Source organism: Octopus sinensis, linkage group LG5 (genome assembly GCF_006345805.1).
Source record: "Octopus sinensis linkage group LG5, ASM634580v1, whole genome shotgun sequence".
Lineage (NCBI taxonomy): Eukaryota > Metazoa > Mollusca > Cephalopoda > Octopoda > Octopodidae > Octopus > Octopus sinensis.
In genome coordinates, this window is record NC_043001.1 from 63,608,035 (window position 1) to 63,623,852 (window position 15,818).

The 15,818-nt window shown below is 45.5% G+C and overlaps 1 protein-coding gene across 4 annotated transcripts in view; it reads left to right on the forward strand.

Annotated features, from left to right (window-relative positions):
- The window catches only part of LOC118763326 (Ig-like V-type domain-containing protein FAM187A), a 204,447-nt gene that overhangs the window by 125,101 nt on the left and 63,528 nt on the right, over window positions 1-15,818 (forward strand). For 3 of the 4 annotated variants that reach the window (XM_036502706.1, XM_036502708.1, XM_036502709.1), the window contains exons 8-9: window positions 13,844-13,894; window positions 15,281-15,367. In XM_036502706.1, the coding sequence (XP_036358599.1) occupies window positions 13,844-13,894; window positions 15,281-15,367 (138 nt within the window). The remainder of the gene's footprint in view (window positions 1-13,843; window positions 13,895-15,280; window positions 15,368-15,818) is intronic. The other variant, XM_036502707.1, reaches the window with a different exon arrangement.

Consider the following 15,818-nt stretch of genomic DNA (forward strand, 5'->3'; position numbering starts at 1 on the left):
TTCTCACACATAAAACATTTGGGATTTTTGGCATCTATTAACACCTGTTCGTTTTCCTAAAAACTGAAAAAAATATTGGAAACGCGAGTGACTTTCTTCGGGGCAACCAGTATTTGAAGTTCCATAAGAATCCCAATCCTACTGAGTTGGGGAGTGGATTTCACCTCCACAATTTCCCCATACTCATAATGATGACTAAAACATGCAGGATCCCTATGAGCCGGCTCGTTCTTGATTCGAGTTCAAGTCAACTTCCTACCCATACAAAAGGGAATCATCATAACAGTCTGAGAGGAGCATGTTATTGTTGTCGTTCTTCGAGCTCTTTCTTCGCAGAAGTATAAGGCAGCTAACGTCCCATACTGTTTCTCTTTATATAGGTGTAGAATTGAGGGCCACACATCTTTGAGCATTTTTCAGTTTCTGCTACAAATGCACTTATAAATAACAGTCTTTCTTTCGAAGTTACTCTTTTTCTCCTAAGAGATATAACTTTTGGTTTGATAATGTCACTTTTATACTGGAAGGTCTTACCACTCAAATGTTGTAGGGAATGCATTATCCACTGGCTAGCTGCCCTCGAAAAAGATAAAGACTTGTTATTGTTGTATTTGTTGTTATCATTGCTATTATTTGTTATTGTTTTCCACACAGTTTTTGTTACTATTACTGCCGTAGTTGATTTTCTGTTGACGGCTTCATTTTGGTACTGTTGTTGTAACTGATTTCGTTCTCGTTCTTGCTGATGTTGTTCACGTTGTTGCTGCAATTGCTACTTTAGCTGTTATTGTTGTACACATGTTCGTTACTCTTGGTGTTGTTGATGCTGCTGTTGCTTGTATTTTTTTTTTTACATTGTTATGGCATAGCGACAAAACAAAATTTCGGTACTTAGATGTGATAAATTTGTTTTAGCTCCAACTTGCTTGGCTTTGTTCCGTTGTTATGGCACTCAAGACTGGTCGGACAGAACACTCCCTACCGTCGCTTTTTATCATTATGTCGTATTCCGAAATTTTGAAAAATTACGGAATTTTTGTCGTTAAAAGTAATTCAAAATCACTGAGTTACACATCCAAAAGGGGTGTAATTAAGCAGGTATTTTACAATCGCGATCCAAACAATGTCAGGAACAAAGTTATCACTAAATAAATGACTGAACAGGCTTTAACCAATCGAAAGGATTGATAAAGCTCTCAAAACTTGCGGAGCTCCAAGTTGCTTTGACTTGACAGTGTGACATCTATAACAACAACAACAACAACAACAACAACAATAATAATAATAATAATAATAATAATAATAATCATAATCATAATAATAATAATAATAATAATAATAATAATAATAATTATAATAATAATGACCAGCTCTTTCGGGGAAGAAGGTATGTCGATGTAATCGACCCCAGTGGTCAACTAATACTTGTTTTATCGACTCTGAAAGGATGAAAGGTAAAGTCAACCTCGGCGGAATTTGAACTCAGAACATAAAGACAGACGAAATGTCGCAAACATTTTGCTCAGCGTACTAACGATTCTACTAGCTCGCTACCTTAAATAATAATAATAATAATAATAATAATAATAATAATAATAATAATGATAATGATAATGATAATAATAATAATAATAATAATAACAATAATAATAATAATAATAACAATAACAATAACAACAACAACAACAACAATAACAACAATAACAACAATAACAACAATAACAATAATAATAATAATAATAATAATAATAATAATAATAATAATAATAATAATAATAATTCATTCTTTTTTATTGGCCACAAGGGCTGACACGCATGATTTGAAACATGAAGGGACAAGACAGGACGAAAGGTTACAAAGGGTTTTGTCCGTTTGTTAAAAAATCCGAGTAAAAATACATTAACAAAGAAAGATTATAACAATGAAATTCTCCCAAAAGGGGGAGGCGTTTCGAAAGGTTCCTGGTGGAAAAAACCCTACAAAAGCCAACGGGAGCCTGGTCAAAAAAGGGGTGTAGAGAGTCCCCTTTTTTCTCCTTTTATATAACCTTTATGAAATCACAGGCGAAACCTGAGAACTGGTCCATTTATAGTGGCCAGTCTCTCACAATTCACCCACCTTTCATAAAACTTGCTATCGGACAGCACTCTCCTCTCTAACCTCATCTTCCTTTTCAAGTGAAACTTGAAAAAGTTGATGAGGCCTTGACCAAAGAGGAAAGTGTCTGACTTTAGCCCTTTCAAACGAGTCCACCACACCACCTCTTTCGCCACAGCCACTAGGCACAGGAAAACGGCCTCGCCCTCCCGGTTAAAGGAGGTCGGCGGGGAAATCTTCACTATGGATTCGGCCGATAGTCGGATCCGTCCTACACGTGACAGTAGCTATTCGACATAAACCCATATTTCAGCAATACTCGGGCACTGGACGAGTGCGTGCAGGACGGTTTCGTCGTCCTGGCAACACCTCGGGCAGGCCCGGCTGACGGCACTTCCGTGCCGGTAGAGTTTATCTCGAACAGGCAGAGCCCCTCGGTAGCACTGCCAGGCGAGCGACCTCTGGAAATTATCCATCGGCCCCGGCCGAAAGTCCTCCCGAACAGACCGCTCAGTTCGTCGTCTTCAACGCTTAGAGTTTCCCCGAGAACGTCGTCGCATTTATCCTCCACTAACCCTCTATAGAACGCTAGAGTGGAGCTGTAACCGATCGCATTGCCCGCCTGACGAAGGGCGGAGAGGGCTTGACGGCACTCGAGGTGCCAAGCGCCCTTTCTCGGTCTACGTTTGATCCAGGTCTGCAGCTCCGTCAAAGAGACGAGCTGCGGAAAATCGCGTCTGACAAAAGACGACCACACCTGTTCACCGTCTAGGAAGCGCTTGAGATGCCGCAGCCTGAGCGCATGTCTGCGCAACAGCAACCACGGCATGCCAAGGCCTCCGTTCAGCGGTCGTTGACAGCAGATGGATCGCCTGACCAGTGGCACCTGACCCTTCCACAAAAAGTCGAAGAGCAGGCGTACCAGCTTGGCCAACCAGCGGTCGGGACAAGGGACGACGCTCAAGCGGTAATAGATGACGGATGCGATGTACGCATTCGCCACCTCCGCTCGACCTTTCAGGGACAGCTTCCTCTCGGCCCATTTCTGGGTGAGACGTGCCCCTCTGCTCGTCACTTCTTCCCAGTTCTTATCTACCTGGAGGTCCGGCCCGAACCAGACCCCGAGCAGTTTAACGGGTCCGTCTGTCCAGCGCCCTACGACGCTGTTGGACGGCATGGGCTTGCCTCTCCAGGTGCCCAGTTGCAAGCCCACAGACTTTTCCGCGTTAATCTTTGCCCCTGTCACCGCTTCGTACTCGTTTAGTGTCTCGCCAATCAGGCCAATGTGCCTGTGGCTCGACACCATCACGGTGACGTCGTCGACATAGGCAGACACGCTGTTTCCGTCTCCTAGATCGCGCGGGATACCCCTCAAAGCCTCCAACTTGCGCAGTAAGGGCTCCAGAGTCAAAATGTACAAGAGGGAGGAGAGAGGGCATCCTTGGCGGACCGAACGCGAGATGTCGAACGGTTCCGAAAGGTGACCGTTCACCCGTATCACCGAGCAGATGTTGCTGTATAAAGCAGCTATCCACCCGCGGAAGACTGGACCGAAGCCGGCTGCCTTGAGAACAGCTTCCAGGTACCGGTGGTCGACCCTATCGAAGGCTTTACTCTGATCTGAATTTATCAAAGCCCCACCCGCACCAGCATCGTTACCCACCCTCTCTATGATGTAGCGCATGAGATGGAGGTTGCCGTGTATCGACCTGGTCGGCACGGTGCATGTCTGCGTCTTGCCGACCAGCTTGTCTACGATAAGCGCCAATCTCTCGGCTAGCACCTTGGCCAAAATCTTCAACTCTGCATTGAGCAGAGTGATGGGCCGGAAATTCCCTATAACGTCCCCCTTGTTTGGGTCCTTCTTCAACAAAGCCACCACCCCTCGACAGACAAAAGCAGGAATTCTCCCGTTTTGCTGCCAGTTGCAGTAGACGTTTGCCAAGAGGCCCGCAAACAAGTCTGGCATTGAAAAGTAAAGCTCGTAGGGCAGACCATCCAAACCCGGCGATCTACCTCTCGTGCAACTCTTCATCGCTTCTCCCACTTCCCAGGCAGATATCGGTCCTTCGCAGCACTCTGCCTCGCTGTCCGAGAGTTGCGGTAGGCCGTCCAGGTACACACCAAAGTCTGCACCGTTGTCCGTTCCACCGCTCGTCCCAAACAGTTGAGCAAAGTGCCGCTGAAGCACCGTACACATCTGCTTCGGTTCGGTAACCTCGCGCCCGTTCTGGTCCACCAAAGACCGAATGGTTGCTTTATTGCCTCGCTTCGCCTCCGCCACGCGGGCCCATCGAGCGGCTCTAGTCCCTTCCCCGCTTAGCGAACGTGCCTCAGCTCTGACAACGCAGCCTTCGTGTTTGGCGTCGAAGTGTTGGTCGAGGGCCAACCTTGCCGCCAACACGTCGGTCGCGATGCCAGTCTCAAGAGCCTCGTCTAGTTTCTTAACTAAATCCCGCTCTCTCTTCCTACGTTCAATAGCTAGAGTCTTACTATACCTAATCGACTCTACTTTAATTGCTCTCTTGAGGGCAAACCACCAGTTGTTGTTGATGATTGCCCCCGTGAGCGCCCGTTTAACTAGTAAACTAATCCGGTCTCTGTAAGCTTTGCACGCCGTTAACGACGCGTTCAGCTTCCAGTAGCCGGGTCCCTGTCTATGTAGCCTATCTAAGTCGACCGTACAGATCACTAATTTGTGGTCCGTATATTCGACTAGGTGGAATTGTGGACACCCTACGCTGTCCTTATCCGCTGGCCTACAAAACACTCTATCTAAGTACGATCTAGACGACCCGATGCGATTGGTCCAAGTCCACATTGGCACATTCGGGTTGTCTAGTCGAAACCTGTCGGACAGCTGAAAGCGGCCGAGTAGGTTGGCGAGGCTCTTGCACCCTCCCCCTCTCCTATCAGACGCTCCCCTGCCCACCCGATCGAAACGTTCGTCTAAGACAGCGTTCCAATCCCCAACTAGCACTAGAGTGCTTGACGTTCCCAGGAAAACTTCCAGACGTTTGAAATAATCCGACTGCCCTGCTCCTGTCGGAGCGTAGGCAGCCAGCAGTCTGAAAGCACCGCCGTCACTACCGTCCACGTCGAGGACCACCAACTTACCTTCCGGATCCAAGAAGACTGTCCTTATTTTCAAGTCCAGGCCCTTCCGAAACAACACCGCAGTACCACCACCGCCCGCTCCCGGCCGATACGGAGATAGAAATATCTCGTATCCGCCGAAAAGGGCTGCGAGTTCCTGCGGGTCGGAGAGCCTGGTTTCACTGATGGCTGCTACATCCACATCATGAAACCTCAGGTCGTTTAACAGGTGACCCTGTTTCCAAGGTGACCCGAGGCCTCTCACATTCAAGCAACCGATTCTAAGATTTGCCATGCTTCAAAAGTAAGGAAAAAAAAAGGAGAAGAAAAAGGCTCTACTTACTGTTGTTGGTGGTGGGGGTGGCTCCCTTGTGCTTTTGCACGGGTGCTTCCAAAATATTTTTATACAGTTTCTTAGAGAAACTTTTCCCGAACGATCCCACATCGTTAGGGAGTATTTGTTTAATTTCGTTGTATGTTTTTGTGTTTATTTTTATTGTGAGAATGTGTGCTGGTGGTGTGTTGTGTCTTGGTATAACAAAATCTGTTATACTTGTACTGGTTGTGTTTTTCAAATACTCAACCAGTTCCTGGTTTCTTGTATTTATTGATGTAAGTGCGTCTGTGTGTGTTTGAGTGTTTGGCAGTGGCAGTAGTGGTGTCGAAAGTGTTGTTGTTGTTTGTTGTTGTGAATGTGTGTTGTCGTTGTTGTTGTTGTTGATGTTTGGAAACACTATTTGTTCGTGCTTCCCCTGTGTGTCTTTTTGTTTTCTCCTCCTTTTCTTTTTTGGAGGCACCGTGTTCCACTCTCCTTTGTCGGAATCAGTGCTCGCACAATCCGAGCACTCTTCATCCGGCAAAGGAATAGTTGAGGGGTCTGCTTCAGCAGCAGGACGAAAAGTTGTTGGTTCCGCCGGTATCGGTGGTGCCGCTGCTCCTGTTGCTGTTGATGGTGCTGCTGTCGACCTTCTAGGTACTGGTGTTGGTGTTGGTTTGGTGGTTGTTGCTGTTGGAGGTAGTGTTGTTCGTCTTGGTGCTGGTGATGGTGTTGGTGGTGTGGCAGCCTTTGGTGTTTCGTGTTGTTTCTGTTGTTTCTGTTGTTGTTGTTGTTGTTGTTGCTGCCTCTTGCTGTATGCCTCCATTCTCTTTTTTTGAATGGGGCAGTCCCTCTTCAAGTGGCTTTCGCTGCTGCAGAGGAAACATTTTGGCTTTCGCCCCTCTACAGCAACGTTTAGCCTAGTGCTGTCCGGCAAACTAACGAAATCTGGGACCTTGCTGATATTTTCTTGCTGAATCTGAGCAAGAAGCAGCACTCCCATCCCCAACCAGTTTTTCTCCCTGACTCTCCTGACATCCAGAATGGTGGTAGTGTCCTCTATGTCATAGAGGACAGCTGCCACCAGCCATGACATATCGAGTTCAGGTGGTACGAGGTCAATTTTTATTTTTGTCACTCTTCTTCCGAGGTGGGTTGGAACGAGTAACAAACTCTGTTTGCAAGGGCGAAATGGCGTGCGCTCTTGCTTGCTCCTCTGTTGGGAAGCGAACCTCCACGGTTCCGAAACGCTTCCCCTTGGTTACGTAGCTCTTTTGGGCCCAAATGGGCTTTAGAGCTATCTCTAACTGTTGGGGTGTGGCGTTTGTCATTCTTTTGTATTTTCTGTCGAAAACCTTGTATGTAATAATAGCACTCAGAGAGCGCAAACATCCGGCAAGGCAACACCAACGATTAACCAGAGATGCTTTTTAGATCTCACAAACGAGAATATTTAAAAATGAACACGACCGCTCTCAGAAATTAAGTAAAGAAACAGGAAAAATAATTCAGAATCCTTGTCTGCTACCGGTTCGATCCCAAAATCTAATCAGTTCGTGCTGGTCACGAGGCCAAACATCCCTGAAAATTTCATTCCAATCCATCTAACGGTTCTTGAGATACCGCGTTCTCGGACAGACAGACAGACAGACAGACAAACAAACACGACTGAAAACAATACCCCCGCCTTCGCTAATGCGGAGGTAATAATGCCACAAGGGCAGCTTGGGAGAAGGGATTGTGTCGATTACATCGACCCCAGTGTGTAACTGGTACTTATTTAATCCACCCCGAAAGGATAAAAGACAAAGTCGATATCGGCAAAATTTTAACTCAGAACGTAGCGGCTAAGCATTTCACCCGGCGTGTTAACCATCCTGCCAGCTCGCCGCCTTAATAATATAATAATAATAATAATAATAATAATAATAATAATAATAATAATAATAATAATAATAATAATAATAATAAATTCTTTTTATTGGCCACAAGAGTTGACACACATGATTAGAAAACATAAAGGGACAAAACAGGACGAAAGGTTACAAAAGGTTTTGTCCGTTTGTGAAAAAATCGAGTAAAAAGGCTGTTTAACAAAGAAAATATAACGACGAAAAACTCCCAATAGGGGGAAGCGTTACGGAAAAAGAACAGGTCTCACGTGGAAAAACCCATAAAAGCCACGGGAGCCTGGTCAAAAGGGGGGTAGAGAGCCCCTTTCTCTTTTTATAATACCTTTTTCAATTACAGGCGAAACCTCAGAATTGGTCCATTTACACTGGCCATTCTTGCACAATTCACCCACCTTTCAGAAAACTTGCTATCAGACAGCACTCTCCTCTCTAACCTCATCTTCCTTTTCAAGTGAAACTTGAAAAAGTTGATGAGGCCTTGACCAAAGTGGAAAGTGTCTGACTTTAGCCCTTTCAAACGGGTTCACCATACAACTTCTTTCGCCACAGCCACTAGGCACAGGAAAACGGCCTCGCCCTCCTTGTTAAAGAAGGTCGGCGGGGCAATCTTCACTATGGATTCAGCTGATAGCCGGATCCGTCCTATACGTGACAGTAGCTGTTCGACATAAACCCATAGTTCAGCAATACTCGGGCACTGGACGAGAGCGTGCAGAACGGTTTCGTCGTCCTGGCAACACCTCGGGCAGGCCCGGCTGACGGCACTTCCGTGCCGATAGAGTTTATCCCGAACAGGCAGAGCCCCTCGGTAGCACTGCCAGGCGAGCGACCTCTGGAAATTATCCATTGGCCCCGGCCCGAAAGTCCTTCCAAACAGACCGCTCAGTTCGTTATCAACACCTAGAGTTTCCCCGAGAACGTCGTCGCATTTTTCCTCCACTAAACCTCTATAGAACGCTAGAGTGGAACTAAACCGATCGCATTGCCCGCCTCGTGGAGGGCTGAGAGAGCTTGACGGCACTCGAGGTGCCAAGCGCCCTTTCTCGGTCTACGTTTGATCCAGGTCTGCAGCTGTGTCAAAGAGACGAGCTGAGGAAAGTCGCGTCTGACAAAAGACTGTCACACCTGTTCACCGTCTAGGAAGCGCTTGAGATGTCGCAGCCTGAGCGCATGTCTGCGCATCAGTAACCACGGCATGCCAAGGCCTCCGTTCAGCGGTCGTTGACAGCAGATGGATCGCCTGACCAGTGGCACCTGACCCTTCCACAAAAAGTCGAAGAGCAGGCGTACCAGCTTGGCCAACCAGCGGTCGGGACAAGGGACGACGCTCAAGCGGTAATAGATGACGGATGCGATGTAAGCATTCGCCACCTCCGCTCGACCTTTCAGGGACAGCTTCCTCTCGGCCCATTTCTGGGTGAGACGTGCCCCTCTGCTCGTCACTTCTTCCCAATTTTTATCCACCTGGAGGTCCGGACCGAACCAGACCCCGAGCAGTTTGACGGGTCCGTCTGTCCAGCGCCCTACGACGCTGTTGGACGGCATGGACTTGCCTCTCCAGGTGCCCAGTTGCAATTCCACAGACTTTTCCTCGTTAATCTTTGCCCCTGTCACCGCTTCGTACTCGTTTAGTATCTCGCCAATCAGGTCAATGTGCCTGTGGCTCGACACCATCACGGTGACGTCGTCGGCATAGGCAGACACGCTGTTTCCGTCTCCTAGATCGCGCGGGATACCCCTCAAAGCTTCCAACTTGCGCAGTAATGGCTCCAGATTCAATATGTACAAGAGGGAGGAGAGAGGGTATCCTTGGCGGACAGAACGCGAGATGTCGAACGGTTCCGAAAGGTGACCGTTTACCCGTATCACCGAGCAGATGTTGTTGTATAAAGCAGCTATCCACCCGCGGAAGACTGGACCGAAGCCAGCTGCCTTGAGAACAGCTGCCAGGTACCGATGGTCGACCCTATCGAAGGCTTTACTCTGATCTAAATTTATCAAAGCCCCACCCGCGCCAGCATCGTTACCCACCCTCTCTATGATGTAGCGCATGAGATGGAGGTTGTCGTGTATCGACCTGGTCGGCACGGTGCATGTCTGCGTCTTGCCAACCAGCTTGTCCACGATAAGCGCCAATCTCTCGGCTAGCACCTTGGCCAAAATCTTCAATTCTGCAATGAGCAGGGTGATGGGCTGAAAATTCCCTATAATGTCCCCCTTGTTTGGGTCCTTTTTTAGCAAAGCCACCACCCCTCGACAGACAAAAGCAGGAATTCTCCCGTTTTGCTGCCAGTTGCAGTAGACGTTTGCCAAGAGGCCCGCAAACAAGTCTGGCATTGAAGTGTAAAGCTCGTAGGGCAGACCATCCAAACCCGGCGATCTACATCTCGTGCAACTCTTCATTGCTTCCTCCACTTCCCAGGCAGATATCGGTCCTTCGCAGCACTCTGCCTCGCTGTCCGAGAGTTGCGGTAGACTGTCCAGGTACACACCGAAGTCTGTACCGCTGTCCGTTCCACCGCTCGTCCCAAACAGTTGAGCAAAGTGCCGCTGAAACACCGCACACATCTGCTTTGGTTCGGTAACCTCGCGCCCGTTCTGGTTCACCAAAGACCAAATGGTTGCTTTGTTGCCTCCGCCACGCGGGCCCATCGAGCGGCTCTAGTCCCTTCTCCGCTTAGCGAACGTGCCTTAGCTCTGACAACGCAGCCTTCGTGTTTGGTGTCAAAGTGTTGGTCGAGGGCCAGCCTTGCCGCCAACACGTCGGTCGCGATGCCAGTCTCAAGAGCCTTGTCTAGTTTCTTAACTAAATCCTGCTCTCTCTTCCTACGTTCAATAGCTAGAGTCTTACTATACCTAATCGACTCTACTCTAATTGCTCTCTTGAGGGCAAACAACCAGTTGTTGATGATTGCCCCCGTGAGCGCCCGTTTAACTAATAAACTAATCCGGTCTCTGTAGGCTTTGCATGCCGTTAACGACGCGTTCAGCTTCCAGTAGCCGGGTCCCTGTCTATGTAGCCTATCTAAGTCGACCGTACAGATCACGAATTTGTGGTCCGTGTAGTCGATTAGGTGGAATTGTGGGCACCCTATGCTGTCCTTATCCGCTGGCCTACAAAACACTCTAAGTACGATCTAGACGACCCGATGCGATTGGTCCAAGTCCACATTGGCACATTCGGGTTGTCTAGTCGAAACCTGTCGGACACCTGAAAGCGCCCGAGTAGGTTGGCGAGGCTCTTGCACCCCCCTCTCCTATCAGATGCTCCCCTGCCCAACCGATCGAAACGTTCGTCTAAGACAGCGTTCCAATCCCCAACTAGCACTAGAGTGTATGATGTTCCCAGGAAAACTTCCAGACGTTTGAAATAATCCGACTGCCCTGCTCCTGTCGGAGCGTAGGCAGCCAGCAGTCTGAAAGCACCGCCGTCACTACCGTCACTTACCTTCCGGATCCAAGAAGACTGTCCTTATTTTCAAGTCCAGGCCCTTCCGAAACAACACCGCAGTACCACCACCGCCCGCTCCCGGCCGGCATGGAGATAGAAAGATTTCGTATCCGCCGAAAAGGGCCACGAGTTCCTGCGGGTCGGAGAGCCTGGTTTCACTAATGGCTGCTACACCCACATCATGAAACCTCAGGTCGTTTAACAGGTGACCCTGTTTCCAAGGTGACCCGAGGCTTCTCACATTCAAGCAACCGATTCTAAGTTTTGCCATGTTTCAAAGGTGACAAAAAAGAAAAGTAGAAAAAGGCTCTACTTAGTGTTGTTGGTTGTGGTGGTGGCTCCCTTGTGCTTTTGCACGGGTGTTTCTACAATATTTTTATAAAGTTTCTTTGAGAAACTTCTCCCTAGCGATCCGACATCGTTAGGGAATATCTGTTTTATGTTACTGTATATTTTTTGGTTAATTTTGATGGTGAGAATGTGTGCTGGTGGTGTGTTGTGTGTAGGTATTATGAAATCTGTAATGTTTGTACTTGTGTTGTCTTTTATATATGAAACGAGTTTTTCATTTTTTGTCTTTATGGCTGTAATCGTGTCTGTGTGTGTTGGTGTGTGTGGCAGTGGCAGTAGTGGTGTCGAAAGTGTTGTTGTTTGTTGTTGTGAGTGTGTTGTTGTTGATGTTGGGAAGCACTATTTGTTCGTGCTTCCCCTGTGTGTCTTTTTTCTTCTTCCTCTTCTTCTTCGGAGGCACAGTGTGCCATTCACCTTCCTCGGTATCTGTGCTCGCACAATCCGAGCTGTCCTGATCCGGAAAGGGGATGGCTGTCGGGTCCGCTTCAGCAGCAGGGCGAAAAATTGTTGGTTCTGCTGGTAGCGGTGGTGTTGCTGTATCTGTTGGTGATGGTGACGGTGTCGGTGATTCTTCTTCGTCCTTTTTTTGTTGTTGCTTTTCTTGGTGCTGGGGTTGGTGTTGGTTTGGTGGTTGTTGGAGGTGGTGTCGTTCGTCGTGGTGGTGGTGATGGTGTTGGTGGTGTGGCAGCCTTTGGTGTTTCTTGCTGTTGTTGTTTCTGTTGTTGTTGTTGTTGTTGTTGCTGCTGCTGCCTCTTGCCGTCTGCCTCCATTCTTTTTTTGTAAATGGGGCAGTCCCTTTTTAGGTGGCTTTCGCTGCTGCAGATGTAACATTTTGGCTTTCGCCCTCCACGGCAACGTGAAGCCTGGTGCCGTCCGGCAAATTTACCGAGTCAGGTATGGCATTAATGTTTTCCTGCTGGATTTGTACCAGCAGTTGAACTCCCGTATCTGACCAGTTTTTTCCTTCACTCTTCGTATATCTAGAATAGTGGCAGTGTCCTCTATGTCATAGAGGACAGCCGCCACCAGCCATGATATATTTAGTTCGGGGGGTACTATGTCGATTTTTACTTTTTCGACCCTCCGCCCGAGGTATGTTAGAACAAGAAACAAATTTTCATTTTGCAAGGGCGAAATGGCATGCGCCCTAGCATCCTCCTCTGTTGGGAAGCGAACCTCCACGGTTCCGAAACGCTTCCCTCTGGTGACATAGCTCTTTTTGCCCCATATGGGCTTCAGAGCTATTTCCAATTGTTGGGGTATTGCGTTGATTAGTCTTTTGTTTTTCTTGTCGAAAACCTTGTAAAATATTGTCTTCTTGTTTGTGTCATGTATGAGTTGTTGAGGTGTATTGAGGAAAACACTGTTTCCCTCTTTTCTCAACAACTCCTTTGCGCTTTTTATTTGGTCCATCGTAACTTTTACTTCCTCCGAGTTTTCTTTTGCAGCGGAGGCGAAATTGCTACGATGGCTTGTTGTGTTGTTGCTGGTGGTGGTGTCGGTGTGGCTGCTGGTCATTTTCTTTCCTTCTTTCTCCGGTACTGGAGCACTGGTGGAGGGAAGAGAAGGAAAATCTTCGTTGACGTCAAAGGTGACGCCATCGTTGTCGCTTTTCTTTGCAACGCTCTTTCTTCCGTCCTTCTCCAGTACTGGAGCACTGGTGGAGGGAAGAGAAGGAAAATCTTTGATGACGTCAAAGGTGACACCATCGTTGTCACTTTTCTTTGGAACGTTTTGCATGCCGGAACGTTGGGCGGTTCGGAGCCGTTAACGAAATTTTTTCGTGTAGTGGGGGTGAAACTTGAATAAGAGAACAGCCAGTTCTCTTCGAAGTCATATTTAAAATTGTAAGTGAAAATGTATGCAAAATCAAATTTTAAAACGCAATTTTACCTCCAATGGGGTAAAATTTTGCCGAGCCAACTAGCTCTGCTAGAAGTTAGTTGGCTTGGCCACACAAATGTCGAAAAATACAAAAACTTTTAGAGAAATTTCCAATCAAATTGGCACAAAACTCACGGAGCTGCTACACACACACGTCCGTCCTCTCGAGAAGGAATAATAATAATAATAATAATAATAATAATAATAATAATAATAATAATAATAATTATAATAATAATAATAATAATAATAATAATATAATGATAAATATTATTATGTGTATATTTATCTGCTATTTTTGAGTCGAATAACATCTATTCGTTTTGTATATCTGCTGTACAAAGAGAAGGCAGTAGAGACAGACCCAAATTGATTTTTAAATATTATGATGTGTGTGTGTGTGTGTGTGAGGGAGAGAGAGAGAGAGAGAGAGAGAGAGAGAGAGAGAGAGAGAGAGAAAGAGAGAGAGAAAGAGAGACTACTACTACAAATATAACTTCTTTTACATGACTTCAAATTTCATGTTAAATAGTGCACTCTTCAGACAGAAATTCAAGAAAGCATTATCACGTTCACCTGAATTGTGGCTAATTTAGCATGAAACCTGTCAGAATGGAAAATCATATTTATTTACTATAAACATACATACGCACACATATTTGTAAATATATATATGTATGTCTACACGTATATGCATGCACATAAGCTAATTGCTTTATATTTACTATTTTCAGTGTCATTATACAACAAGGGCTACGAGAAGCCGAGTGAAGAGGAAATTTCAAGTATGTGGTAGTTTTAAATAAAATTCTTCATCTCTATCTTGGAACTATTTAAGTAAAACTATTTGATTAACACTAATTAATACTACTTAGGCGAGAATATAGCTTTCCACACAGCAGCATTTTTTCATAGCTATGTTTGGTTACATTGAAAAGATATGTGTGTACGCATGTAGAAGTTTGTGTGCTTGTGTTTGTCTGTGTGTAAAAGGGAGAGTGAGAGAGCGTGAGAGAGAAAATTTACTCAATAAGTGAAGTAAAGTTTATTTAGTCATTCAGAGTTTTTGAATAACTCCGAGTTGAGGATCAGCTTGTGCAGTTGTGTTATTTAGAAGTTCGCTTCTCAATCATGTTTTTTAGGTCAATCCCAATGAGTCACACTTTGGGCAAAGGTCATCAGCCTCTGATCAACCAATACCGCGCGAGAGGAATTTGATGGATGGAAACTGTGAAACAGAGTAGAAAATTGGATGGATGGATGGATGGATAAAAGAAAATTTCTTAAAAACTTGATTAATATCAATAGCTTTCTGAGAGTTTCACATTCTTTCTTTAAATGATCCTTATACACGAAAGCATGCACATTTCACGCTGGTGTGAGATCGCACCAGCGTGCCCATGTGGGTAAGGCATACATGAACTATGAGAATTTTCATCCGGATGACCAGTTTCTGTCAAAAACCTGCAGGTCACTTGAAGGATTGAAGAGGCACTTGGACATTCATATAAACAAACGGAAAGTGGAGTCAATGCTGAAGTGAGATATTGCTGCAGTATATGTAATCAGCTCTTCATACAACTTTCAGTGCCCAAAAGTCATTTGAGATCTCACGCGAGCAAAGAGCAATTATAGGTACAACAAGAAGTCGAGCTCTGCAAGTAGCATACAACCACTATGTATGTATGTATGTATGTATGTATGTATGTATGTATGTATGTATGTATGCATGTATGTTTGTATGTAATTATATTCTGGGTATGGCTTCCGATAGTTTTAAATACTCCCTATTACTTTCACTATGAGTAAACCAAAAATTGCTCGATTGGACACCAGTTGCCTGCGATTTTCACAAATCGACATATAAAATGAACATATCACTGCATCATCCTTCAGGAGCCTTAAGATGCCTGTGGACATTGCTTATATTTCTGCACTCAGATATAGACATATCTACAGTTAATTAATATAGCTTATATACAGTGTCAGCAAAATGAGTTTTATAGAATATCGGATTTTTCTGTTGGTTCTCCTCGTATCCAAAGAAGAAATTGTTTTACCTGACACATTTAGTTTCATATACAAGAAAGTAATTTCTCGTCATCCTTTTTAACTTTACCATTTCCTTGTTACTCCATATTTCCACTACCCCTCTTGTTTCTTGTTCTCAGACATCAACAATCTACTCTTCTACACTGACTGGCAGGATTGGACAAGATGTAGTGTATGCGGTTCTGTTGGAGAACGTCAGAGATACGGTAAAACTATTTATTATCGCTAAGAACGCAGAGAATCACCCAATTGTCCATTCAATTCTAATTTTCTTATAGATTTTCTCCAGATGTTGATAACATCCCAAAGCCTTCATTTAATTCTTGTAAACCACACATCGCTTGCTTTAGATAAAGGATTCTATCATAACTATTCCTGCCAAGTTTCTATGGCTTAATGTAAAAAGTTTAATATTACACATTTCAAATAACTTTTAATATAATATTTTGTTTACTCGAAGAAAAATCAGCGAAAAATTTCGCACCATTATGAAATCGGCTAAAGAGAACATTTCAATAAATAATTTTTCTACTATGGGTACAGGGACTGAAATTGGGCGGTGAGCGGGTTAGTCGACTACATCGACCCCAAAAGTAGTAGTAGTAGTAGTAGTAGTTTCAAATTTTGGCAAAAGGCTAGCAATTCTGGTAGTAAGTC